The sequence below is a fragment of the Rhinolophus hipposideros genome (genome assembly GCF_964194185.1).
Source record: "Rhinolophus hipposideros genome assembly, chromosome: 3".
NCBI classification, from domain to species: Eukaryota; Metazoa; Chordata; class Mammalia; order Chiroptera; family Rhinolophidae; genus Rhinolophus; species Rhinolophus hipposideros.
In genome coordinates, this window is record NC_138049.1 from 100,328,898 (window position 1) to 100,356,065 (window position 27,168).

At 38.4% G+C, this 27,168-nt stretch overlaps 1 protein-coding gene across 1 annotated transcript in view; it reads right to left on the reverse strand.

Annotated features, from left to right (window-relative positions):
- DNAH8 (dynein axonemal heavy chain 8) overlaps positions 1-27,168 on the reverse strand; it is a gene marked incomplete at both ends in the record, with an annotated part of 336,864 nt that overhangs the window by 274,613 nt on the left and 35,083 nt on the right. The window contains 7 exons of the mRNA XM_081042394.1: positions 3,094-3,281; positions 6,270-6,405; positions 7,719-7,838; positions 8,667-8,766; positions 10,094-10,170; positions 12,432-12,629; positions 24,376-24,522. Of these exons, the coding sequence (XP_080898520.1) occupies positions 3,094-3,281; positions 6,270-6,405; positions 7,719-7,838; positions 8,667-8,766; positions 10,094-10,170; positions 12,432-12,629; positions 24,376-24,522 (966 nt within the window). The remainder of the gene's footprint in view (positions 1-3,093; positions 3,282-6,269; positions 6,406-7,718; positions 7,839-8,666; positions 8,767-10,093; positions 10,171-12,431; positions 12,630-24,375; positions 24,523-27,168) is intronic.

Genomic DNA, 27,168 nt, shown 5'->3' on the forward strand with positions numbered 1-27,168 from the left:
CCCTCTCCCCTGGCAACCATGTTTCTGTTTTGTTTGTTCACTTTTAGATTCCACATATAAGCAAAATCACATTGTATCTGTCCTTCTCTGTCTGACATACTCCATTCAGCACAATACCCACCAGGTCTATCCATGCCACTGAGGATAGCAAGAACCCATTTCCTTCCATGGCCAAGCAATATTCCATTGTATATATGTACCACCTCTTCTTTATTCTTCCATCTACAGACACCGGGGCTGCCTCCACGTCTTGGCCATTGTAAACAGTGCTGCAATGAACATATGGATGCACACGTCCCCTCAAAGTAACATTTGGGTTTCTTTGGATAAATACTCAAAAGTGGAATTATGGGTCCTTCTCTGTCTCTTGTTATAGTCTTTGTTTTAAAGTTTATTTTTTCTGGTGTAAGTATTGCTACTCCAGGTTTTTTCTTTTCTGTTTCCATTTTCATGAAATATCTTTTCCCATCCCTTTACTTTCAGTCTGTGTCTTTCGATCTCAAGTTGAGTTGCTTGTAGGCAGCATATGTAAGGGTCTTGTTTTCTTATCCATGCAGCCACCCGACGTCATTTCATTGGAGCACTTAATACATTTACATTTAAAATAATTATTGATAGATACATAGTTATTGCCATTTTATTATTCATATTTTTGTCTTTTTTGTATAGTCTTAAAGAAGTCCCTCTAACATTTCTTGTAATACAGCTTTGGTGGTGATGAACTCCTTCAGCTTTTTCTTGTCTAGGAAGCTCTTTATCTGTCCTTTGATTGTAAATGATAGCTTTGCTGGGTAGAGTAATCTTGGTTGTAGGTCATTACTTTTCATCACTTTGAGTATTTCCTGTCACTCTGTTCTGGTCTGCAAAGTTTCTGTTGAGAAATCAGCTGACAATCTTATGTGAGCTCCCTTGTAGGTAACTAACTGCATTTCTCTTGCTGCATTTAGGATTGTCTTTAACCTGTAACATTTTAACTATGATGTGTCTTCATGTGGGCCTCTTTGGGTTCATCTTGTTTGGGACTCTCTGCACTTCTTGGGCTTGTCTATTTCCTTTGCCAGGTTAGGAAAGTTTTCTGTCATTATTTCTTCAAATAGGTTTTTAATTCTTTCCTCTCTCTCTTTTACTGGTACCACTATAATGCAAATGTTGGTAGATATTGTCCCAGAGGCCCCTTAACTTGTCCTCATTTTTCTGGATTCTTTTTTCTTTTTACTGTTCTGATTGGGTGTTTTCTGTTACCTTATCTTTCAAATTATTGACTCAATCCTCTGCGTCAGCTAATCTACTATTTCTTCCCTCTAATATACTGTTTATTTCATTTATTGTATTCCTTATTTCTGCCTTGTTCTTTTTTATGTTTTCTATCTCCATTTTTATGTTTCCTATCTCTTTGCTGAAGTTCTCCCTGAGATCACTGAGTATTGTTATAATCAGTGTTTGGAACTCTGCATATGGTAGATTGCTTGTCTCCATTTTGTTTAGTTCCTTTTTTGTTTTGTTCTGTTCTTTTATTTGGGACATGTTTCTTTGTCTCCCCATTTTAGCTGCCTCCCTGTGTTTGTTTCTTTACATAGGACTGCTATGCCTCCTGGTCTTAGAAAGGTGGCCTCACTTAGTAGGTGTCCTGTGGGGCTCAGTAATGCAGTGTACCTGGTCTCCTGAGCCAGGTATTTCATGTGTGTCCCTTCTGTGGGTTGTGTATGCCCTCCTGTTGTAGTTGACACTTGGTTGCTATTTGCACTTCAATGGGAGGGATTGACCATCAGGCTGATTGGTTGTGAGGACTGGCTGTGAGTACAATGGAGGAGTTATTGTACAGGGTCTAACCCTACAGAGTAGGATTCACTTTAGCAGGGCTTTGGTGCCTGCCCAATCAGCCCTTTGGGCGTGGCGTTCTTGGAGATGGCCTGGTGATGTTCTGGCTCGGTCCAAAGCTGGCCACCAAGCTTGCCAGCCCCAGGTCCTCCTGGGAGGGGCTTCACCTCAGGTCAAGTTCAGCCACAGCCTGTGCCCTGCCCAGGACCACCTGGCACAAGCCAGAAAGCAATCTGCAGATGGCTGCCACCATGCTGGACTTGGAGATGACTCAAGAGGCTAGGCCACAAACCAAGGGTGGCTGTCACTAGTGCCAAGCTTGGGGCTGCTCAGTAAGAGGTATGGGACATGCTGAAGCCAGATGATGTTTGACTGGGTTTTATGAACCTTTGAGAGATTTTAGGAAAGTCTGTAGCATGAGTCAAGATAGGCTGTTTATATGGAGAAGCCACTGGAAGTGGCTTGGGTTTCCCTAAAGTTAGGTGGGGCAAGGTCTATGGGAATTACTGGGGTGGGGTAGATAAATGGTGTTAGCCAGGTTAGAGAGACTCAGATATGGGGGCCACCTTTGTCTGCACACCAGGAAGTGGGAGGGCTCAGCCAAGAAACAATGGCTTCCACCAGCTTCTCTGTCTGGGAGAAAGTTGTCCCTCCAGACCTCAGCGCAAATCTAGACAACTCAGTTCCTCCCTTTATGTCCCTGGAGCCTTTCGAGCTGCTGCCCCATCACTGGCGATCAGAGCCAGCAAATCCGTCAGTGAGTAAGTCCACACATGGGCCCTTTAAAAGGACTGCCTGGGACTCTAGCTGCCCTCCTCTTGCTCAGCCACAATCTCCACTAGTTTTCATAGCCAGAAGTTATGAGGACTTCTCAGCACTGGAACACTGGACTGGAGAACCTAGTATACCGTTGAGACCTCCTTGCTCCTCTGGGAGAGACCTACACATCCGAGATATTCCTCCTGATTTTTAATGGTCACATGTGGTTGTGCTGAGCCCGGTTCAATGTCTCTGCCCCTCCTACCTGTCTCAAGATGGCTTCTTCTGTATGTCTTTAGTTGTAAGGCTTCATTTCAGCTAGACTTCAAGCGATTCTCAATGATTTAGTTTCGCTGTAATTTTGATGTGATTGTGAGAGGAGGCAAGTACAGCCTTTACCTACTCTGCCATCTTGACCGGAAATCTGATATATTTTTGTTTTGGGGGGTTTTTTTGCTGTTTTTTTTTTTTTTTAAAAAGACTTCAAAAATAACTAGAAAATATAATCTATCTTACCTGCAAACGCAATTTGTCTGCTTTCAATTTACTTTCCAATTTTAGCAATCTCTTTGCTTGTTCTGGAACATCCAGCTTCATTTTTATCATGCACTTAGTTTCCCGAACAACTTCCAGAATTTTGGGATCAAAATTAACCATCAACTTTCCTGATTCTGGATGTCGCACAAAAAGTGTGGCTTGTAAAGCTACAAATAAACAGTTGTTGACATTAGTTATTCTGGATTTCTTTTCTGCTTCTGTCCCTGTTTCCCTACCCGTCTTTCCCACTGGACTACTGACTTCTTACAAGCAAAAGAACAGTTCTGGATATCCCAGGTTCTTAGGGACGTATCTGACACATGGTCAGTGCTCCAAACTTAAATAAATGCAGTTTCTGTAAAACCATAAAACCAGATCAAGAGAGATAAGAAATAGACCAAGAATGGATAACCTTTGTGCTATAAGCTGCAATAACTTTCTGAGTGGGACTAAGAGAGCTGTAATACAGTTAGTTTATTTTTATAGATGGTGATTTAACCCCTGGGAGAGAACTAGAAGATGTGCACAGTTACAAAACATGTGACACACCTCATGGATTTAAAACCCTTTTCCATGCCTCACCCCAACTAGCTTCTTTAAGGAGTGTATCTGAATGAATTCTCCATTCTGAATTTCTGATAACCAGGCTCAGTATCAGTAAGAAGTATTTATTAAACACCATTGCACTGTGAACTCCTGGAATGTAGGGGAAGAATTTTTTACACTGTACCTGAATCACTACATGAACATTATTAATATAAATAGGCATTTTCAGATATGCCTTTTATTATAAATTGAAATACATAATCCCAATGGTTCATGCTGAGCAACCTTAGATTATTTGTTATCCTAACATGAATTACCTTTAGAGGCATAATAATAACACAGTTACAGACAAGTATGCACTAGCTTGAATTATATCTCACATTAACGAACACTACTAACGTGAGAATTTCCCACATATCTTCCAAGCCTCACATTACTGTACAAAATGTGTCTGCATCAAATTTCTAATAAAATATCTGTATATCCCTTTGAAGTTAGTAGACTTTTACTCATCAGATAAAGTTAGTCTTAGTATGCTTCCTAATGATGCTGGTTTCATGAGGATTTCAACTAAAAATTTTACCCAATACATTTGTAACCTTATTAAAATTGGGCTAGAAATCATTTACCCTCCCAAGTAAACTCCAAAGTAACTTTTGAACATTTGATGAAATCTGTCTTCCTTAAGGCTGTACTGAGCTTTCTTGCAAGGACAAAATGGTCAGCAAGACCACTAACAATACTGACAACAGGGAAGTCTGCTCCAGGGCTGAGTGAACATCCATCCCACGTAAATCATCACCAGAGAACTTCATACTCACATAAAGCAACCAACTAAAAGAGACTGATACTAGGTCCCCAGTCATTATTCTGAATTTCTGGATAGTTAAACATCATCACATCACTATAACACCAAGAAGCCTTCCGGAGCAATTCATTCCCACCAGCCTGTGTTTACATGAAAGGCAAATCTGAATCATGGCCTTCCCACTTCCAAGCTGTATCATCTTGGGAAGTCACTTAACCACTCAGTGCTCCAGTTTCCTCATCTGTAAAGATGAGGATAATAATAGTTCCTCAAAGGGTTGCCATGAGGATTAAAGGAAGTTGTATATGTAGTGCTTAGACAAAGCCTGGCACGTGGTAAGCATTGCATGTTAGCTATGCTGTTATTTAAAGGATGCAAAGATGAAATAGACAGAGAGAGTATCCTTGGAATGTGTAGGGGAGATAAGACAGATCAAGAAGCAGTAAGTGTCATGAGAAAGAACTGCAGATAAAGTGTGTGGAGGATTCTAGAAGAGGAGCAAATTATCTTCTACCAGGAAGACAAGGAAGGGCTTTATGGAACAGGTGGCTGTTGAACTTGTTTTTGAACATATACAAATAAGAAGGAAAAAAACAGCAGGACAAAAAAATAGGGTAGAAAACTGCATGGTATTGTAGAAGCTAACATGTACATGTTCCATGTGTCAGTTGTTAAACATTCTTTTACTCTTTTCTATAATGTGAATGTTAACCTTCTCTTGATGCTCCTTTGAGAGTGTTGCTCTATTAACGGGCTTTCATTAGGATCCATAGGGTCCTTCCATTTACATTACCCAGAAACAGCTGGTCTGACAGAAGTGGCCTATTAAAGGTTTAACTATGGTGTCAGTTGGGGAAGACACCCTGCTGGCTTGGGGCACTGCCCTCCAGGATGCAGGTGCAGTGAATCAGTGGCCTGTATATAGTGTTGTGTTCCCAACAGCTAAAATACATGGGTCTGGAACCAAGAGGCAGAAGTAGGAGTGGCCCCTCTCACTGTCACTCCCAGTGACCCAACTGCAGAATTTGTGCTTCTTGTGCCTGCAATTCTGTGCTCTGCTTAAGTGGAGATCCTGGGAGGCAGAAACTATTGTACCAGGGACACAGTTAGGGTTCCCCCAAGCTTATGGGTAAGAGCTTAAGGATAAAGTGGGACAAAGCATAACCAATGGTTGAGCTCAACAATAACAATACTTCAGATAATGCCACCACAGATGGATGATGGCTTAGAACTACCATCGCCCCACCTCACACTTAATTGCCCAGTGTCTTAGCACCCCTCGCAGGTACTTAGACACAGTCCTAATACACTTAATTTACTGGAGCTCAACATTGAAGTTAAATTCAGCTATAGATAAAGAAAGAGCGGAAGGGAGGGAGGGAGGGAACATAGGAGGAGGGAGGGAGGCAGACCAGCAAGCTGCAATTCTTTCTCCCTTGATTGGGGCTAAGATTTCAATCTATAACATGATAAAACTAAATATGAAAACTTTCCTATATCTATGGAAAAATGTCTACAAAGAGTCTTAACACTTCCTTTTAAATACTGTTTTTCCGGAGAAGTCATAATCGAAGTATATCAACTTTAAGGTCATGACAATTTTTTGCTTATAAAATCAGAGTGTTATTACTAACTGTAAAGAAATAAATAATTGTATCACCCCCAAATCTAAATTGAACCATCATAAGATGATATAAAAGGGATGTGAAGCTTCTCCAGAACCATGAGCTCATTCAAACTCGCCTGACACCACCCCCACCCCACCCCGCGCCTGCGCCTCACTGCACAGTCCTCTACACACCGTACTGCAGCTGCGACATCTCTCTGACCCAGGCCGTGTGATAGACCACCTCAAATTCCACCAGGACATAGGAAATTTTGTTATACTGACGAATGATAGCTTTACCTTCTGTATTTGACAAAATTTCTGAGTTTTTCTGTTTTTTAAGGGAAAAAGAAAGATTTAGTTTTAAAAAACTGCTGCTTGTTTTCATATCCAAATCATAAAGCTGCTTATATTTAAAATGACATCAAATAATTATGCTACCCATTTAGATGTTTTCCTCAGAGTAAAACAGAGATGAGGAAGGCTATACAAGCTAGAGATGGAAGGAGGGAAACATTATCAGTAGAAAGGGAAACTTGGAAAAGGGAATAAAGGACTTAACAAGAAAGGTCTCCAGCCCTGCAGCCAGCCCCAGGCACTGAGAGCCTCTACCTCCAACTCTGTTCCTTCCCCACTTTTCTGGACAAGATACAATGGACTGATTTTCCCTGAACTTTGGAAAATTCCAAAGTTTGCAAATTCCAGCACCTCCCTCCCCCAAAATAAAGTAACCCTATATCACAGAAGAGAAACCAAATTTATTTCTGTAACCATGGAATGTTTTATGTTGTAAATGGTAAATGTCACAAACCGGGCAACCTCTGCTCTGCCACTACAGAGCAACCAGTGATCAAGTGCCCATCCTTGTCTAAGACCAGCATTTTCATTTTTTCAAATATTGAGAAAAGTAAAATGACAGTCGCCAAACAAAAACCAAAAACTTAATATTTAATAATGCTTAAATAATGTTACTTGCAAGACTATTGCCTGGTAGTTATTTTGTTCTATATTTGCGTATAAGACACAACACCAAGTAGACTGTGTCTGCTTTGCTCCTCTGTCTCTTTAAAAAACAAAGTTAAAAAAAAAAACAACGCAAAAACAAAAAACAGCAGACAGACTGGCAATTTCAGAATGCCGACAAGGTCTCAGTATTCTAGTGTTTTTCAGAAATCTAATCCCCTTAAGGACACAGAGAATGAACACGCTTTATTATTCCCTTCTCTAGGTCTCAGTTCTTCATACAGGAACAGATGCTCCAAGGGTATCTCAACCTTAACTAATATATATATCAGTGACCTATCTGTCCACACATAAAGGTAAGCCTCAGCGCTTGGCCTGTACTTTATTATTTTCAAAACAATTACTTTTTTAGAGCCTTTATAAAGTGTCCTGTATTATTAAAACTCATAAAGTTATAAGATTCACCCCCTTAGATGTAACTGTAACTAAACGGGCTTATCTACCAAACATGAAAAAATTGGCTTGGTGTCTCTCAGGCATATTTATAAACTAATTTTTCTTCACCCAGTAAAAGAATTAGCTCTAGCTACTTCCTTGGACACAAATATTATAGCATAAAATATAGTTCTTGTATTAAAAACCACCATAATCCACATACTGGAAACTTAACAATTGGCTTACAAAGAAATAGTTGATGGGTTCACTTATCCGACGATAGAGCTGTCTCACCCAAAGAATTTTTCCTGCTATAGGGGGCATGTTGCGAGCCAGAGGGGGATCATCTTTTTGAGAATGATAAAGCTGTAATTAAAGGTCTAGTATTAATGTCTGAAATTCAATACAATGGAAGAGGCAAAAAACAGAAAGCTACATTTGTATTGATGTTTTACCATTATTCCCATGTTTCGTACCAAGGAGGTAGGTAGTCAGTAAATATATAAATAACACTTCAGAGGTTCAGAAACTATATTGTTTATAGTATATGACACTTAATCCTCTCTTAACCCTTATTTCCCATTACATGTATTTTTTTTCTGCTTTTTTATCCCAAAATTAAAGGAGATATTCAATAGCGAGAACACATTGCTACGTTATATCTGCCATGACAGTCTTCAGAGCATGTATTTCTACACATAAAAATATGAACTTAAATGGGCTTTCCTATAAACACATGAATGCTGTCACACAAAGACAGTTCTTTTTTCTCATGTTTTTTTAATTAAATTTATTGGGGTAACAATGGTTAGTAAAATTACAGAGGTTTCAAGTGTACAATTCTTTAATACATCATCTATATATTACACTGTGTGCTCACCAGCCAGTCAGTTCTCCTTCCATCACCATATATTTGACCCCCTTTACCCTCCTCTACCATCTCCCCTCTCCCCTTACTCTCTGATAACCACTAAAGTGCTGAAAGACAGTTCTTAAGAGCACAGGGATGTAAATGTGGGTGTCCAGTGACATCCACTGTCAGCACCTTCCCACACAGAGCGGGGCGCACCAGAGCTACTTAGCAGTGAAAGGTTTGCTCCTGAAAGCTTGGTACAAGATAATCATGGCAAATACTTTCGAAATACATTTCTTTTTGTACTAAAGTACCCTTCTATTTATAAACATGATACTTGCCTTCTTAATAGCTTCAAGTTCAGCCACGTAATACTGAAGAATACGCTCAATTGTGTGATTTATTTCTAATTGAAGGCAGGGAATGTTCAGCTTCTGAAATCTAAAAGTAATTGAAGGTGAGTAATTAAAAAGTAAATGAGAAACATACTTAAGAATTGCTGCAATCCTAAAAAATCCATTCATTTAGTCATTTGACAAATATTCATACCAGCCTTCATACATTGCTAGGATACAGTGATGAACAAGGTACGTGTGTGGTCCTCACGGAGGACCCTCGTGCAGCCCTCGTGGAGCCTACAGTTATCTTATGGGAAAGAGAAGGATCAGACAAGAGTTACATAAGTAATTATTTAAATTACAAGGGTGCCAGAAATGTGCATAACAGGTAACCCAGCACCTCTGGGAAGTCAAGAAATACTTCCCTGAGAAAGTGACATTTAAACTGAGATTGAAAAGATGAGTGGGGAGTTGGCTTTGCAAAGATGGGAGGGGAACACACTCACTATCCCTCTGTCAATATTAATGCTTATATGATTCCAAAATAATTATAATAATAGTCATAATAATAATGATTTTTGTCAGCCAAATATCACTTTCACTTAGAGACTAAGTGATACACAGAAAATACCAGAATCCGAATGTTCTGATAATAAAGTGAGTTAACACCAGCATACTATAGGTTAAAAAAAAAAGGCAGAGAGAGAGAAATCGCCAAGAAAATGGTACCTGCCATCTGTCTGTACAGTACTATCACTTACCAAAATCATTTTGTCTGTTTTGACTTATGATGGTCTGTCTCATAAGGTCAGGTCTCACGGTATCATCCATCATCAGAGAGACATGGAAGTATAGCAAAACTGGGCCCAAGCCCAGATCCACCGGCTCTCAGTGGAGAGTTCCCAAAGGGTCCCTAACGTGGGTCATGAGTCCTTCCTTCGGGAAGAAAATAGCCCCTAGTCCAGCTTGTCCCCCTAATCTAGGCTTTCCTTCCCTTTAGGGGAGCCCTGATGTCGGGAGCAGAGGGAAAAGAAGCTACGGGAGCACTCACAAAGGAAAATGGAAAGTTGGAGATCTACCACTCTTCATTTCACTTTCAGAAATCCTTTCAGTACGCAGAATTAAACATTACTTTGCTCCCTTTCCAACAACACCTATGAAATTAACTTCAAATATATTACATAGCTGGGGGAAAAAAACATGGAAAATATTTTATTTTCTCATTGAAAGACTTTCTGCTACCAAAAATATGCAATGAAAAATATCATATTTCAAATTTTTAAGTCTGTTTAATGGTGATTGAAAGATTAATGTTTGTGAGTTTTAATGTTTGCCTAGGAGAGGTTTCCAAGAACATCTTATTTGAAATTGTATTTTCAGATATAAAGTTATCCCAAGTAGAAACTATACTGCCTAATAATTATAAATACCTTTGAAGCAGCTGAAGAGCCTGCTGAGAAGATAAGATTTTTCCAAAAGCACTGTTCATAAATGCCTGTATTTGTACCTGAAATAAAACACTAATATTTAAATGATTTTTGACACTAAGGAAGAAATTCATTTTGTTTAACAATAATTAACAATTTTCCTACAGAATCAAAATAGCCTTCAGCACACCTACCATCTAAGCATCTCGAACTGAACTGTCCAATATTGTGGCCACTGGCCACATGTGGCTACTGAGCACTTGAAATGTCACTACTTGGAAGTGAGATGTGTTGCAAATATAAAATATGCACTACGTTTCACTTTCGTACCAAAGACAGGAATATAAAATATCTCAATTATTCTTATATTGATAACATGTCAAAATGGCAATATTCTGAATTATGTTGGGTTGAATAAAGTACATTATTAAAATTAATTTCATCTGCTTCTTTTAACTATTTTTCATACAATGGCTAGAAACAATAAAAGTACACATGTGATTTCCATTTGCTGCTTGTCATCTATTGGAAATTACTGACTAGAGAATTTATGAAAGGAGTGAACATCCCTTACCAAGCATATTTCTTTGGTATATTGAGAATTTCTAAGCATACTGCTAGAGCAATGTAATGACACTATAGACACCCAAGGTCAACAGGTGCCATTTTCAAACTCTGCTGCTCTCAGAAACCTCTTTACCATGCTAAGAAGGAACATGAAGAAAACATTTCTTTGAGACCTGCACCATCCCAAGCAGTGAACTCCAAACTCCTGGTACCCAACCAATGGAACTGATGCACTCTTTACAAGTTCCTTTCACTCACAGATTACATTGTTATGGTCTACTAATCTATACCACATCCACTACTCAAACATTGGGAAAGGAAGGCAAGCTAAAACACTGACACCTCTTTCAAAATATTAAAAAGTTAATATGGCCTCTAAATATACTGAAAGCTAAAGTTTGTATCTAAGACCACAGTAGAGCCTTTACAACATGTAATCTTTATTAAGCAACCATAAAAATAATTTAATTTAAAAAATCCACACATTCCCATCACCATGAAGATGTAATTCGCAAATCTTTTTAGAAGCAAACTCTACCCTGCCCAACTAGCCAAACACTAAAAGTCACATCTAAAATATTAATTAATTTATATTAATATCAGAGTCTAACTTTCCAAACCTGAAAGGAAATATATGCCAAAAAGAAAAGGCAGTGTTGTTAGAATTTTAGGATCTTTCTTATTTATATTGTCCAGACTACATGTAATATAGATTTTAAAGAATCTTTAAAGAATAAATAACACACACAGACACACACACACACACACACACACACACACACACACAGGGTGCCAAAAAATGTATACACATTTTAAGGAAGGAAAAAACTGTATTAAAATTGCAATACTCATCATGTACTAATAACAAAAGATGAATACAAGTCACGGTTTGACTTCTGCAATTACAAGAGGTGCTCAGAGTGGTTACCATCAGCGTAATTTTAATACAGTTTTTTCCTTCCTTAAAATGTGTATACATTTTTTTGGCACCCTGTACAGACACACACACACACACACACACACACACACACACACACACACACACACAAACACTTTCCTCACCTTCATGGCAAAAATTTCAGACTCAGGCGGTGGAGAGAGTATATTCTTGTCCCTCCCTGTGTCTCCAGGATATTGTGCAGCAAAGAGGGGACCTCTCCCTTGGGGCTAAACCTGGTTTTATAGTAGTTTTCAATAAGGGAGTAACTGAGGTCATATAAACCCAAAAGGTGAGAAAGACAGATGTTACGTGTCAACCAGACATACTTGTTAACTACCTTCATCCCTCCAGTGGCCCTGGGGCTCTGATAAACAGGACAAGGACCTTTAAGAGCTATCCCCTAAACGGCAGAGAGAATATGGCAGTCAAGGGCAGGGCCAAGTGGGGAGTGACCCCCGCCCCTTCCTAATCTGTCCTCAAATCTTTTCACACTTGAAACAAAGAATAAGGATGACAAATATTCCCTCATTCTGGAAAAATGACATTGGCTCCTTGGCACAACAAAAACTGAATACAAATTTTAGTGTAAACTGGAAATGAACGTTAGCTACAATAGTCCTTTGGGTTTCTGGTTATTCACTGACATCTTTTATTGAATATGCTAATTTTTCATTTTTATAAAAGTGGAAAATATTTTGTGGACTACTTAAAAAATTATTCACACTAGGAAATATTTTTGATCAATTTGCAAGAGTAACATAATAAATATGTGTATTCCAGTATTATTGATTACATTTGAGCTTTACTAAAGTAAAAGTATGTATAATTACTTACCTCTAAAGCATTGATTTTTGCCATGAACTCTAAGAAATCTGTGTCAAATTCTGTCCTTCTTGGATCCAGGATGTCATATTGCTTTTTCTTAACCCCTTGATATATATTTTTGAATTTTATTGCCATAATATCTATTCCCTCTATGGTAGAATTACTCAAAGCCGAGAATGTTTGCACGACAGTTATCATTTCTGTAATCTTAAAAAGAGAAGTATTGTTTTATTTTACAAGTGGGATATTAGCACTCTTCCCTGGAATAAGCTCTTAATGAATCATTGATTTAAAAAACAAACCAATAAACAGGCCCTAGAATCATTTAGATAAAACCAACCAAAGGAGATAAAATAGATAAAATAGAAGACAAATCTCTGTCACTAATCATACTCTATTTAAGACAGATGGTGTTCTAAACTCTCCAGAGAGAGTTCACAACCTTTTTCAGAATTTGATCACTTTGTCTTTGAGAAGAAGGAAAAAAAGAATTGGAGTAAAAGCCCTTGGAGATGTCTAAAAAGCTTCATCCTTTTATTCTTGAGAATTTTCTGAAAATCACTTCACTGGACACTGGATTCAGAAGCTTTACCATTCTTCTTGGCCTTCCCCTCACTATACTTCTGATATGTAACACTAGCAGAAATCCAGGTCTGTTTTCCCTTTCCCCTGCATTCAGGTGGGAAGGCCCAGAAGACTGAAGAATGACTGCCATCACTTCTAACCCCTGAAGAGCTCTGGGAAACCCTCACAATAGACTTTAGTGCAGAAATGGCTGCATCCATCTCAACATACCAACACCACCCACTTCACCAACACAAATCTTTCATGTTAACTGGCTACTCAGTTCCTTACTCTTCATCGATAATTCCCCATTTTGATTCCTGTTTTGGAGAACAATGCTCAAAGCTTTCCAGGGTGGGCCCATTTGTCCAATGGTCAAACAGAAAATAAAATGTTTCAAGGGAGCCCTCCAACTACTACACACCATGAAGACAACACTACTAGTCCTTCTACAGAGCCAGCAGAATTCACATTAAGTCCCTGCACATGTCAACGCAAAATGGCCATTTTCTGAGCAACTGTCATTCTTCTGCCACTATTTCCATACACTTCCAAAAACCATTGTCATCCTAGAAGCCAGTCCAAACCCTCAGGAAATACAGACCACCTGGAATTTATAGCATGCTGTATATGCTCTATATAAACATGAGAAAATCTGAGTCTCCCACTAATACGTACACTCCACTCACCTTAAAAAACAAAAACAAACTTTAAAAAACACACTGAAGAACTAAACTATCCATCTGCTTTGTTTTTCTATCCTACTAAGACTCTGCCCTTTATCCCTTTCCCTACCACCTGACCCCAATGGCCAGAAACTGGGATGAAATTCCTGTCCCTAACATGTCCTCTATTTTGTCCATGGGTGGATGAGGCCATCAAGAGGCAGAGAAAGCAGTTGGTGCCAATCTCAGCCACTGCATCCCCCAGCCCGTGGCAGCAATGTGAAAGCCAGTTACGGGAATCAACCAGGACAGTGCTCCTGCTAGTTTGTCCCGGCCTTGGCTTTCGAACCAGTCTCTCTTTATCAGCTTTTGACCCCTCAGTGTTGACAGGCAACTTATAATCCCTTTTCTGCTCACCAACCTTGGCACCCTTTCCAGCTCTCACCATGTTACGATTCCCTCATCTCCACTTCATCATGAGTAAAGACACCACCCCACCTACCAGCTCCAGTTCCTTAAGTCTTCCCCCAGCAATATGAGTTTCCCACCCCTTCACTTGTCTCCCACAGATGTTCAAGGTGAGAAGAAAACAAACTCTGGGAAACATAAACATTCACCAAAATTTACATGGAAAAAAGAGGAAGAATCAGCAAAGAAAAGTGTACACGCTTAATTCTGCCTCCTCAGCACAGACTAACACTCAATGCACCTCAAGTGTCCACCCACTAAAAAAAAGGTGCATTTTGGGCACCTGAAGCTGACACACTAGAACCTCCCTCACTTATTCAGTAAAGATCCCCAATATCTCTGCCTAAATCTGAGGTCTCAGCTCTCCAACCCCAGTCTCAGTCTGTCCTTTGACTGCCTCTTGGTTACCCCAACATCTGAATCATACCCTTCCCAAATAGGCTCTGACTTAGCTTGTCCATCTGACTCTCCTCTTCACTATTTAAGAATTCACAGGGGTACCCTAACAGTGGCCCCTACTGGGCCCCACTCATCAGGGAAAGCCCATTCAGGCAGCTCAGTAACTATCTCTAGAGGATTTCACAAAATCATGGCCACACTTCAAGGTAAGTTGTATAGCCCATTCTTTGAGAGTTTGGACATCATTTCTACCACTCACACCTGGGACAGATACCAGTCAGCCAGAGACTTCCCGCACAAGAGTTGGGATAACACACAAATTGAATGCACTTCATGTAAGGCCTAGCGGTGCTGCATTAACTCTGGTTTCTTCTGAGCCCCCGTGGAATGAGAGGTATTTTGGGGTTTTTTTAGTTTCAGGTATACAAAACAACATAGTGATTAGACACTGATACTACCTCACAAGGCGATAACCCCAGTAAGTCTATTACCCACCTGACACTGTACATAGTTATTTCAATATTGGTGACTATCTTCCCTATGCTGCAGTTTATATCCCTGTCACTGTTTTTCTTAATACTTGACATTCAGTATTATTTCATATTAGTTTCAGGTATACAGCGTAGTAGTTACACATTTATATAATTTATGCAGTGATCAACTTGATGAGTCTAGTACCCACCTGACACCATACATAGTTTTTATAATATTATTGACCATATTCCCCATACTGTATTTTACATTCCCATGACTATTTTGTTAACTACCAACTTGTACTTCTTAATCCCTTCACCTTTCTCACCCAGCCCCCCCATCCCCTCCCATCTAGTAACTGTCAGTTTCTTCTCTGTATCTAAGTCTGTTTCTGTTGTATTTGTTCACTTATTTTGTTCTTTAGATTCCAAATATAAGTGAGATCACATGGTATTTGTCTTTCTCGGTCTGAATTATTTCATCTATCATAATTCCCTCTAGATTTATCCATGTTGTCGCAAATGGTAAGATTTCACTCTTTTTTAGGGCCTAGTAATATTCTATTGTACATATATACCACCTAATCTTTATCCAATCATCTATTGATGGACATTTCAGTTGTTTCCATATCTTGGCTATTGTAAATAATGCCACAGTGAATATAGGGGTTCATACATCATTTCGAATTAGTGTTTTGGTTTTCTTTGAATAAATCCCCAGGAGTGGAATTGCTGGGTCATAAGGTAATTCTATTTTTAATTTTTTGAGAAACCTCCATACTGTTTTCCATGGTGGCTAAACCAATTTGCAATCCCACCTACAGTGCACAAGGGTTTCCTTTTCTCCACATGCTCACCAACAGTTGTTGTTATTTTACTGACAATAGCCATTGAGACAGATGTGAGGTGATATCTCATTGTGGTTTTTATTTGCATTTCTCTGATGATTAGTGACATTAAGCATCTTTTCATGTCTACTGGCGATCTCTATGTCCTCTCTGGAGAAATGTCTACTCAGGTCCTCTGCCCATTTGTTAACTGCACTGTTTGGTTTCTTGGTGTTGAATTGTATACTTTCTTAAATTATTATTACTTTGGACATTAATCATTATCATATATATCACTGAATATATTCTCCCATTCAGTAGGATGTCTTTTTGTTTTGTTGATGGTTTCCTTTGCTGTGCAAAAACTTTTTAGTTTGATATACTCCCATTTGTTTTCTTTTCTTTTGTTTCCCTTCCCTGAGGAGATACAGCAGTAAAAATATTACTAAGCATAATGTCTGAGAGCTTGCTGCCTATGTTTTATTCTAGGAGTTTTATGGTTTGAGGTCTTACATTTCAGTCTTTAATCCATTTTGAGTTTATTCATATGGAGAAAGAAGATGGTCCAGTTCATTCTTTTGCATGTATCTGCCCAGTTTTCTCAGTATCATTTATTGAATAGACTATCTTTACCCCAGTGTATCTTCTTGTTCCTTTGTCATACATTAAATGACCATATAGGCATGGATTTTTTTCTAGGCTCTGTATTCTGTTCCATTGATCTACGTGTCTGCTTTTATGCCAATACCACGCTGTTTTGATTACTATGGCACGTGGTATAGTTAAGGTAGCATGCTACCTCCAGCTTTGTTCTTCTTTCTCAAGATTGCCATGGTTATTCAGGGTCTTTTACGGTTCCATATAAATTTTAGGATTATTTGTTCTAGTGAAAAATGCCAGTGGTGTTTTGATAGGGATGCACTGAATTGATATATTGCTTTGGGTAATATGGACATTTAAACTATATTAATTCTTCCCATCCATGAGCATGATATATGCTTCCATTTATTTGTATCTTCTTTAATTTCTCTCTTCAATGCCTTAAAATTTTCTGAGTACAGGACTTTTATTTCTTGGTTAAATTTATTTCTAAATATTTGTTTTGCAATTATAAATGGGATTGGTTTCTTAATTTCCCTTTCTGATAATTCATTATTGATGTATAAAAATGCAACTGATTTCTGAATATTAATTTTATATCCTGCTACTTTACTAAATGCATTTATCAGTTCTAATAGGTTTTTGGAAGAATCGTGGGGGTTCTCTGCATATAGTATCATGTCACCTGCAAATAATGACAGTTCTACTTCTTCCTTTCCAAGTTGGATGCCTTTTTTTTTTCTTGTCTGATTGCTGTGGATAGGACTAAGAAGTCTATGTTGAATAAAAGTGGTGAAAGTGGACATCTTTGTCTTGTTCTCATCTTAAAAAGAATGCTTTTAGCTTTCCCCATTAAATATGATGTTAGCTGTGAGTTTGTTATATATGGCCTTTATTATGTTGAAATATGTTATATCTGTTCCCATTTGCTAGGAGTTTTTATCATAAATGGATGTCAAATTTTGTCATTTTTTCTGCACCTATTGATATGATCATATGATTTTTATTTTTTAATTTGGTTTATGTAGTGTATGAAGTTAATTGATTTGTGAATATTGAACCAAACTTGCATGCCAAAAATAAATCCCACTTGATCGTGGTATATGATCTTTTTAATGTATTGCTGAATTCCATTTGCTAATATTTTGTAGAGAATTTTTGCATCTATATTCATCAGAGATAACAGCCTATAACTTTCTTTTTTTTTGTAATGTTTTTGTCTGGTTTTGGGATCAGGGTGATGGTGGCCTCGTACAATGAGCTTGGGAACCTTCCCTCCTCTTGAATTTTTGGAATAGTTTGAGAAGAATAAATGTTAATTCTTTTTTGAACGTTTGGCAAAATTCACCTGTGAAACCATCTGGTCCAGGACTTTTGTTTGCTGGGAAATTGTTGATTACTGATTCGATATCATTAGTAGTAATCAGTTAAGATTTTCTGTTTCTTCTTGATTCAGCCTTGGAAGATTGTATGCTTCTAGAAATTCATCCATTTCTTCCAGATTGTCCAATTTGTTGGTATATAATTGCTTGTAGTATTTTGTTTAAATTTTTTGCATTTCTGTGCTGTTCGTTGCAACTTTTCTTTCGTTTCTGATTTTATTTATTTGGGTCCTCTCTCCTTTATCCTTGATGACTCAGTTTAAAGGTTTATCAATTTTGTTTATCTTTTGAAAGAACCAGCTCTTGGTTTCACTGATCTTTTGTATTGTTAAGCCTCTATTTCCTTTATTAAGTTGGTGCAAAAGTAATTGTGGTTTAAAAGGTTAAAAACAAATGGAAAAACCACAATACTTTTGCACCAACCTAACAGTTCCGCTCTGATCTTTGTTATTTCCTTCCTTGTATTCACTTTGGACTTGTTTGCTATTCTTTTTCTAGTTCCTTTAGGTGTAAACTTAGATTGTTTATTTGCCATTTTTCCTGTTTCTTGAGGTAGACCTGTATTGCTATCAATTTCCCCCTTAGGACAGCGTTCACTGTGTCCCATAGATTTGGGTTCATTTTATTTTCATTTACATTTGTCTCAAGGTATCTTCTGACTTCTTTCTTAATCTCATTTTCAACCATTGAATTGTTTAGTATGTTATTTAGTATGTTTGTGTGTTTTTCAAGCTTTTTTGTAATTGATTTCTATTTTCATACCATTGTGGTCAGAGAAGACACATGATATGATTTTAATCTTCTTAAATATATTGACTTGTTTGTGGCCTAACATATAATCATACTGGAAAATATTCCAATATGTCATTCAACATTTATTATGTATATTAATGTGCTCCTGTGTTGGGTGCATAGATGTTTACTAGAATGAGGTCCTCTTGGTGGATTGATCCCTTTGTCATTATGTAATGTCCTTCTCTGTCTCTTACTATAGTCTCCGTTTCAAAGTCTATTTTTTCTGATATAACTATCACTACTTCAGCTTTTATTTCCCATTTCCATTTGCATGAAATATCTTTTCCATCCCTTTACTTTCAATCTGTGTGTGTCTTTCAATCTGAGGTGGGTCTCTTATAGACAGCATTTACAAATGGGTCTTGTTTTCTTATCCGTTCAGCCACTCTGTGTCTTTTGACTGGAGCATGTAATCCATTTACATTTAAAGTGATTACTCATAGGTCATTATTGCCACTTTATTGTTCATATTTTTTATCTTCTGTTTGTTTAATTTCCCCCTTCTTCTTCTTCAAGAAGTCTCTTTAACATTTCTTGTAACATTGGGTTGGTGGTAATGAATTTCTTTGGCTTTTTCTTGTCCGGAAAGCTCTTTATCTCTCCTTCAATTTTAAATGACAGCCTTGCTGGGTAGAGTAATCCTGGTTGTAAGCCCTTGCTTTTCAGCACTTTGAGTATTTCCTGCCACTCTGTTCTGGCCTGCCAAGTTTCTGTTGAGAAATCAGCTGATAGTCTGATGGGATCTCCCTTGTAGGTAACTGCCTTTTTCTCTTGCTTTTTGATTCTCTCTTTGTCTTTAACCTTTGCTATTTTAATCACAAAGTGTCTTGGTGTGAGCCTCTTTGCATTCATCTTGTTTGGGACTCTCTGCACTTCCTAGCCTAATATGTTATTTTTCTTTGCCAGGTTAAGGGAGATTTCGGTCATTATTTCTTCCAATATGTTCTCCATCCCTTGCTCCCTTTCATCTCGTTCCTTATGATGCAAATGTTGTTATGCTTGATGTTGTCCCAGAGGTCCCTTGAGGTCCCTTAAACTATATTCATTGTTTTTTAATTCTTTTTTCTTTTTTTTTCCTATTAGGTGTTTTCTGCTACTTCATTTTCTAAATTGCAGATTCAATCCTCTACATCATCTAATCTGCTGTTGTTTCCTTGTAGTGTATTCTTCATTTCAGTTATTGTATTCTTTATTTCTGACTGGTTCTTTTTTATGGTTTCTTCTGTCCTTCTTTATGCTTATTATCTCTTTGTTGAAGTTCTAAGTTCCTTAAGCATTCTTATAACAGTGTTTTAATCTTTGTGTCTGATAGGTTGATTACCTCCATTTTATTTCTTTTTCTGGAGTTTTCTCCTGTTCTTTTATTTGGGACATGTTTCTTTTTTCCTCATTGTGGCTGCCACACAGTGTTTGCTTCTATGTATGAGGTAGGTCTCCTATGTCTCTCAGCCTTTGCCAGGTGGCCTTATGAAGTAGGTGTCCAATGGCACAATCTCCCTGGTCACCTGGACTGGATGCTCCAGGAAGTGTTTCTTATGTGTGATATGTGTCTTCTCCTGTTGTTATTGAGCCTTGACTACTTTTGGCACTTCACTGGGTGGTACTGACTCTTGGGCTGACTGGCCGTGAGGATTGGCTATGCCCACAGCATATGAGCTGCTGTGTAGGGGCTGACCCTTCAGAAGGGGATTTGTCCCAGCAGGTTCTTATGCCTGTTGGGACCACCTTTTGGGTGTGCCACTTGTGGGGCCAATTTGGTAGTGCTCTGGTGTGGTCTGAGGCTGCCCCATGGGTGTGTTGTTTCTGGTGCCTCTTGGGAGGGGCTCCCATGCAGGTCAATTTCAGCCTTGCCTGTGACCAGCCTGGAGCTACCTGCTACCAAAGCTGTATACAGTTGGTTGCTGCCTGCAATGGATCTGGAGATGTATGCCAGTGTCCTTGCTATGAACCAAGGCTGGCTGCCACCAGAATTGGGCCTTGGTCAGCTTAACAAAAGGCCCAGGGCCCCCCCAGGCCTGTTGCCACCTGCGGGCTGACCATAAGGCTCAGCTGCTGAAAGAGCCTCTTTAGGTGCATGGGCCAGTTTGGCTGACCTGGTGTTGACAGTATCCCTGGTGATGTCAAGTGAGTTAAGTGGGGTGGGGTCCCAGGGAGTAATTGGGTGTGGCCAGTGGTTTTCACAAAGTTAATGCAGATTTACGTTCTGTACCAGCACTGAGATTGTGGCCACCCCACAAAATGCCCTGAGAATACTGCGGCCAGCCATCACTCACCTTGACCTGCAGAACTCTAAGAGCTGCCCAACAAAGGCTGCAGCAGAAGCTAGGGCTAACTGACCACCACCAAAAGTTCTCCAGGCTGCCACAGGCCATCTGCTGCTGTAAAATACTTCCACCATTTTTGGGGTGAGGCTGGCTACCCAGGAGCTGAGACTGCCCACTCACTAGCTAGGCATGGCAGGGTCCCAAGGAGTCACCAAGGATTTTATCAGACCAATGAGGTCTCATATTTGGTCTTTTGAGGGAGGGTTCAACACAGGATACATGGTGCCCTCACGTAGGCAGGTTCCACACGGGGATAATGGCAGCTGTCTCTCTAGCCCTCACCATTAGCCATAAAGCTCAGTCTTTCCCTGTATGTCTTTAGAGGCTCTCAAGTTGCTGCCTCTATGTCAGAGCCGAGGGTCAGTGCTTGCAAGTGAGTGAGTCTGAGCACAGGCCCTTGAAGAGAACATCTGAATTTCCAGCTGCTTTCCATCTCACTGAGATGGACAATGGAATCCTTGTTGATTTTCACTGCTAGATGTTTTGGAGACTCCTCTTCCCAGCACAGGAACCCTGGGGTGGGGAGCCCAGTATGGGTCTGGGACCCCTCGCTCTTCAGGTGGGACCTCCCCTGCTGAGGTGTCCCTCCCAGTACTCAACTACTATCTCTAGATATGAAGTCAGAGCATTTTGTGTGTCTACCCCGCAAACCAGTTTCAATGTGGCCTCTTTTTTATATCCTTAGTTATAAGAGTTCCATTCGGCTAGTCTTCAGATGATTCTTGAGGTTGATTGTTCTATAACTGTAATTTTAATGTGATCCTGGGAGGTGGCAGGCACAGCACTGACCTATTCTGCCATCTTGAACCTTCTCCTCTGCATGAGGTTCTTAAGACTAAAGTAAAGGCAGGGCTTCTCCAGAGGTGGGACAGGGGAAGTAGCTAACACATTTGGCCATTACTGCCACTCCTAGCATCAGGAATGCATGGGCTGCTATGTCACAAATGGATACCCATGATGCCCAGCATTAGAGCTGCCACCCAAGATCTTTGTTGCTAATGGGCTAAACATTAAGTTCTAGCCCTGAAACTTTATCAAGCATAAAAGCGTACCCAAGTTGGCTGGGATTCTGGCTCTTGGATAAAAGAAGGGTAACTAGGACCCACCTCCAGGTTTTTATGGATTCAAAAACATTAAGTGTCTTTGTAGCCAATATCCTGACCCATAAGGCCTATTTATTAATTTGACTTATGCCATAATTCTTCTGATTTTATATGTGCTCCCCAAGAAATCCCTATTATTCACAAAACAGCCCCATAGAATAGTTTCCTAAATATGGCACCAAAAGTATAAGCAACAAAAGAAAAATTTGATAAATTAGACTTGATCAAAATTAACAGTTATCACACTTTAAAGGATACCATTAAGAAAGTAAAAATGTAATTCACGGAATGGGAGAAAGTATTTGCAAATCATATATAATAAGGGACTTATGCCCAGAATATATAAATAACAAATATAAATAACAATAAAAATACAAATAACTAAATGTAAAATGTGGAAAAGACTTAAATAGAAATTTCTCCAGAGAAGAACTACAAATGGAAAATAAGCACTTGAAAAGAATTCAACATCATTAGTCATAAGGGAAATACAAATCAAAACCACAATGAGATATTACTTCACGTCATTAGGATGGCTAAATTCAAAAAGACGTTCAAAAAGACAAAGATAATAACAAGTTTTAACAAGGATGCAGAGAAATTGGAGCCCTCATAAATTGCTTATGAGAACGTGAAATGCTGCAGCTACTTTGAAAAACAGTTGGGCAATTCCTCAAAAAGTTAAACATGGACTTGCCACATGGCCCAGCAATTCCACTCCTATGCATATACTCCAGAGGAATGATAATGTATGTCCATACAAAAATGTGCACTGAAATGTTCACAGCAGCATTATTCATAATAGCCAAAAAGTGGAAACAACCCAAATGTCTATCAACTAATGAATGGAAAATAAAATACGGCATACCCAAACATAGATTATTTAGCAATAAAAAGGTTAAGTGACAACATAGATGAACCTTGAACATTATACTAAGTGAAAGTGACGTCAGTCACAAAAGTCACTTTGTGAGTCAGTTACAAAAGAACACATATTATAGAATTCCATTTATATGAAATGCCCCAAACAGGTACAGTACATCTATAGAAACAGATTACTGGTTGCTTAGAGCTGGGTAGAGGGGGGAAATGAGGTATGATTGCTAGTAACTGGAGGGTTTCTTTTAGTGAAAATAAACATATTTTAAACTTAGATTGTAGTAATGGTTGCATAACCCTGTGAATATATTAGAAAATGTTGACTTGTTCACTTTAAATGAGTGAATTGTATGGTATGTAAATTATAGCTCAACAAAACTGCTAAAGAAACAAACGAAAAACAGCCCGACAGAAGTATGTGTGAAAGACCACACTCAGTAATTTGGCTCTCTTTATCACCCATATTTTCCTATCCTGGCTGTGTCAGGGGGTTACAAATGAAGACTAGGTTTCTGGACACATCTAATAAATGTGTCCTTCAACCTATGCAATTTCCAACAAATGATGAACGGGATCCTAAATACTACCAGGACCTAAGGAGTTGGCAAGATGGTGGAGGAGCGGGGAGGGTGGTACCTAAATGATATCTTTATAGAGTTTGCAAAGGCTGATTCCAAGAAGCCTGTGATATGGGCTGTCCTACATGACCTGAAAAAATATCACTCTTCCCCAGCCACTCTTAATAAATGAATCAAAGGTGCAGAATTTTCTAACCTATGTCTGCCCAGCAAAGACATCATCCACACAATGTTTGTGTATACACCCTATATACCGGCCTAGAAAGAGAAGGTGCCTATACATCCAGATATGACATGACTACTGGGTTCTGCCAGGTATTGTAGGTATTTAATCTAACATTGTTCTCAGCATAATACAGTGATTAAGAGCAGAGGCTTTTAAATTCAAACTCCATAGGTAGAGGTAGTATTGAGGTCTTGAGAAAGGTAAAAGTATGTAATAGCTTTTGTGTGACTAGCAGAATCGGGAATACAGAAATAAGTTATAATAAAGTACAGTGAATAATATCAAATGAGTCATATCAATAGTGACACAAGAGATCTGGAACAACAGGTCTTAACAACACTACCGTGTTTCCCCTAAATAAGACCCAGCCAGCCAATCAGCTCTAATGCATCTTTTGGAGCAAAAATTAATATAAGATCCGGTCTTACAGTAAAATAAGACCGGATCTTACACGATATATGACATGACATGATATGATATGGTATATGACATGATATAATGTAATATAACATAATATAATACCAGGTCTTATATTAATTTTTGCTCCAAAAGACACATTAGAGGCTGATTATCTGGCGAGGTCTTATTTTCGGGGAAACACGGTATGTAAAGCACTAAATAACCAGAAAGGTGTGGTTGGGTGTAGGTACTGCAATTGCACAATGCTTACCTTCTCCAGTCTTTTGCAGAAAGCTTCAAATTTTCCAAATATGTACATTTCTGAAACCTCGAAAGATTTTTCCCCCGAGGATTCTAAAATCTGTTTTCTTGTTTTGTGAAAAGATGTCTGATATTCCTTGAACAGAAAAATACAGTCCTATGAAAAAATTAAAAATGGGGGAGAAAGAGTAGTGAGACATTTGTTCAGGAATCCAAAATTCAAAAATTCTATCCTCACATCAGCCTCTCAACAGGGACTATTGCTGTCAACATCAAAAAGTCAAGTTCTCTGCCTAAATATTGAAAGGCCTATGAAAATATTTTTTTATTTATATCATATTTTCATTTTCTTCATTCTATCTCCCCTTAACTTTCATCCTTATCAAAGTATGGCATACACTATTTTACATATTCATAGCTAATTAAACTCCCAGGAGCCAGAAATTATCTATTGATTCTATCTATCAATTATTTATTGATATTTATTTATATGATAATGTAATATCAATGTATTATCAATTATCAACTTAGTTGGCATCTGTCTTTTAGTAAGAATTTTTTATGTGCAGGTATATAAAACATTAATACTCTGCAATACTAATTCATCATCCAAACATCATTTCTCCACAGGAGATCATAAAGTCTTTGAAGAGTGAATTGCTGAAATTCTAATATTTGACTACAGCAATACCATTGGCTGGCTCCACCAAGCTAGTGAATGTATTAGAAATAAAAAAGAGGACATGCTTACTAAACTCCAACAGGAATTCACTACCATGTCAAGCTAACATTTTTAAAAAAATCATTTCAAAACATGTTAAACTTTTTGAAAGTCACCAATGGACAGTTGGATCTTTATCATAATGTCATCTCTCTGCTTCTGACTCTTCCCCATATAAGAATCCTTGTGATTACAACACAGATGAACCCTGAAACATTATGCTAAATAATTGGGCCTACTTAGGTAATACAGTATACGCTCCTCATCTCAAGGTCAAGTGATTGGCACCTTAATTTCATCTGCAACCTTAATTCCCCCATCATTTAACAAAACATATTCATGGTTCTGGCAATTAGCATGTAGACAATTATTTCTGCCTATTACAGCCACTAAATCAGAATTTCTGAGTGGAACTCAGGACTCCATATTTTTAACAAGTTCCCCAGTGATTCCTATAAACATTCAAATTTGTGAATAATTGACCTCATACCTATTTCTAACTATGGCACATCCATCTTTTATCTCAATAACCAAAACAACATTACTGTTCTGTCTTCAGGGTCCCTGATCATTTTTCACTTATTCAACAAAAGTTTATCAATATCTACCATGTGTCAGGAACTCCTTGAGCTGCTAGGATTATAGATAAGATTCCTACTCTCACAAAATACACCATCTAACTGGATGGTACCTTCCTCTTCACTAACCAATTCCTTCATGTTGGACAATAACGTCTTTTTTTTTTATTTTTATTGGGGAATATTGGGCAACAGTGTAGTTTTTCTAGGACCCATCAGTCATTGCCCTTCAATCTGGACCCATCAGTCAATGTCCTTCAATCTAGTTGTGGAGGGCACAGCTCAGCTAAAAGTCCAGTCACCGTTTTCAATCTTTAGTTGCAGGGGGTGCAGCCCACCATCCCATGTGAAAATTGAACCAGCAACCTTGTTGGTAAGAGCTCGCGCTCTAACCAACTGAGCCATCCAGACGCCCCTCTGGGTGCTCAGCGGCGGCTTATTGTCTTCAATCTGGTTGTGGAGGGCACAGCTCACTGGCCCATGTGGGAATCGAACTGGCAACCCTGTTGTTCAGAGCTCACGCTCTAACCACCTGAGCCACCCGGCTGCCCCTAGACAATAATGTTTTAAATAACAATTCTCATTTCCTCCAATTCACCTGAAAATTCCTAAAAACCATGTAATAAAAGTTTCCTGAAAAAATCAGATCTAATAAAAACCACATTAAACTACAAATCAAAAAAACCAAGCTTCCATTTCTAGTTCAGTAAGTAAATGTCTAGTGACCTAAAGGATATTTTTTAAATTATGAGACTAAATTGCTAAATTCTATGTGAAGAGTTCTGGTTCCTGCCAACTGATTAACTTGGGGGGAATGATTTCTGACTCCTACCTCAAAAATTAACCCTGGAAAAACTACCACATTTTGCTGTGTATAACGTATGACTGGGCATACCCACGTTTTTGGCCCAATCTTTCAGGGAAAATATCTTTCACTTTAATTTTTTAATTCAAATGTTTATTTGTTTATATTTAGGTACTTGTTTTTTGTGTTATGAAGGAATTTTAGCATTTATTTTTTAACATATAATGGTACAAGAAATTTTACGTAATAATTACAAAACACAAGAACAGATACAGGTACAAGAAATTTTATGTACTGGTAACAAATTTATGACATTTACGCATCATAGAAGGCCAATAACTCTTCCTGGTTGTAAGGTCGTCCTAAGTTCAACAAAACTGATTATCGTATTACAGGACATTATTTTGCATACAGACATAGTTATTGATTTCTAGAGTTACACTTTTAATTCATAAACATAAATAAAAGAATTATAAACATTTATATAGATACAGAATTAGTCCTACACATGTATAATGAGCATCCTTATTTTTCCCTCACAAATTTAAGCAAAAAAGTGCACATTATAGACAGCAAAATACGGGTATACAGGGAAACACAGAATTCAGCAAGTAACAGTAACACAACAACAGAAGCAAGACACTGCTGGGAAGACAATGGGTTGTTTTGAATCTGGACATAGGGTGAACAAAAACCATT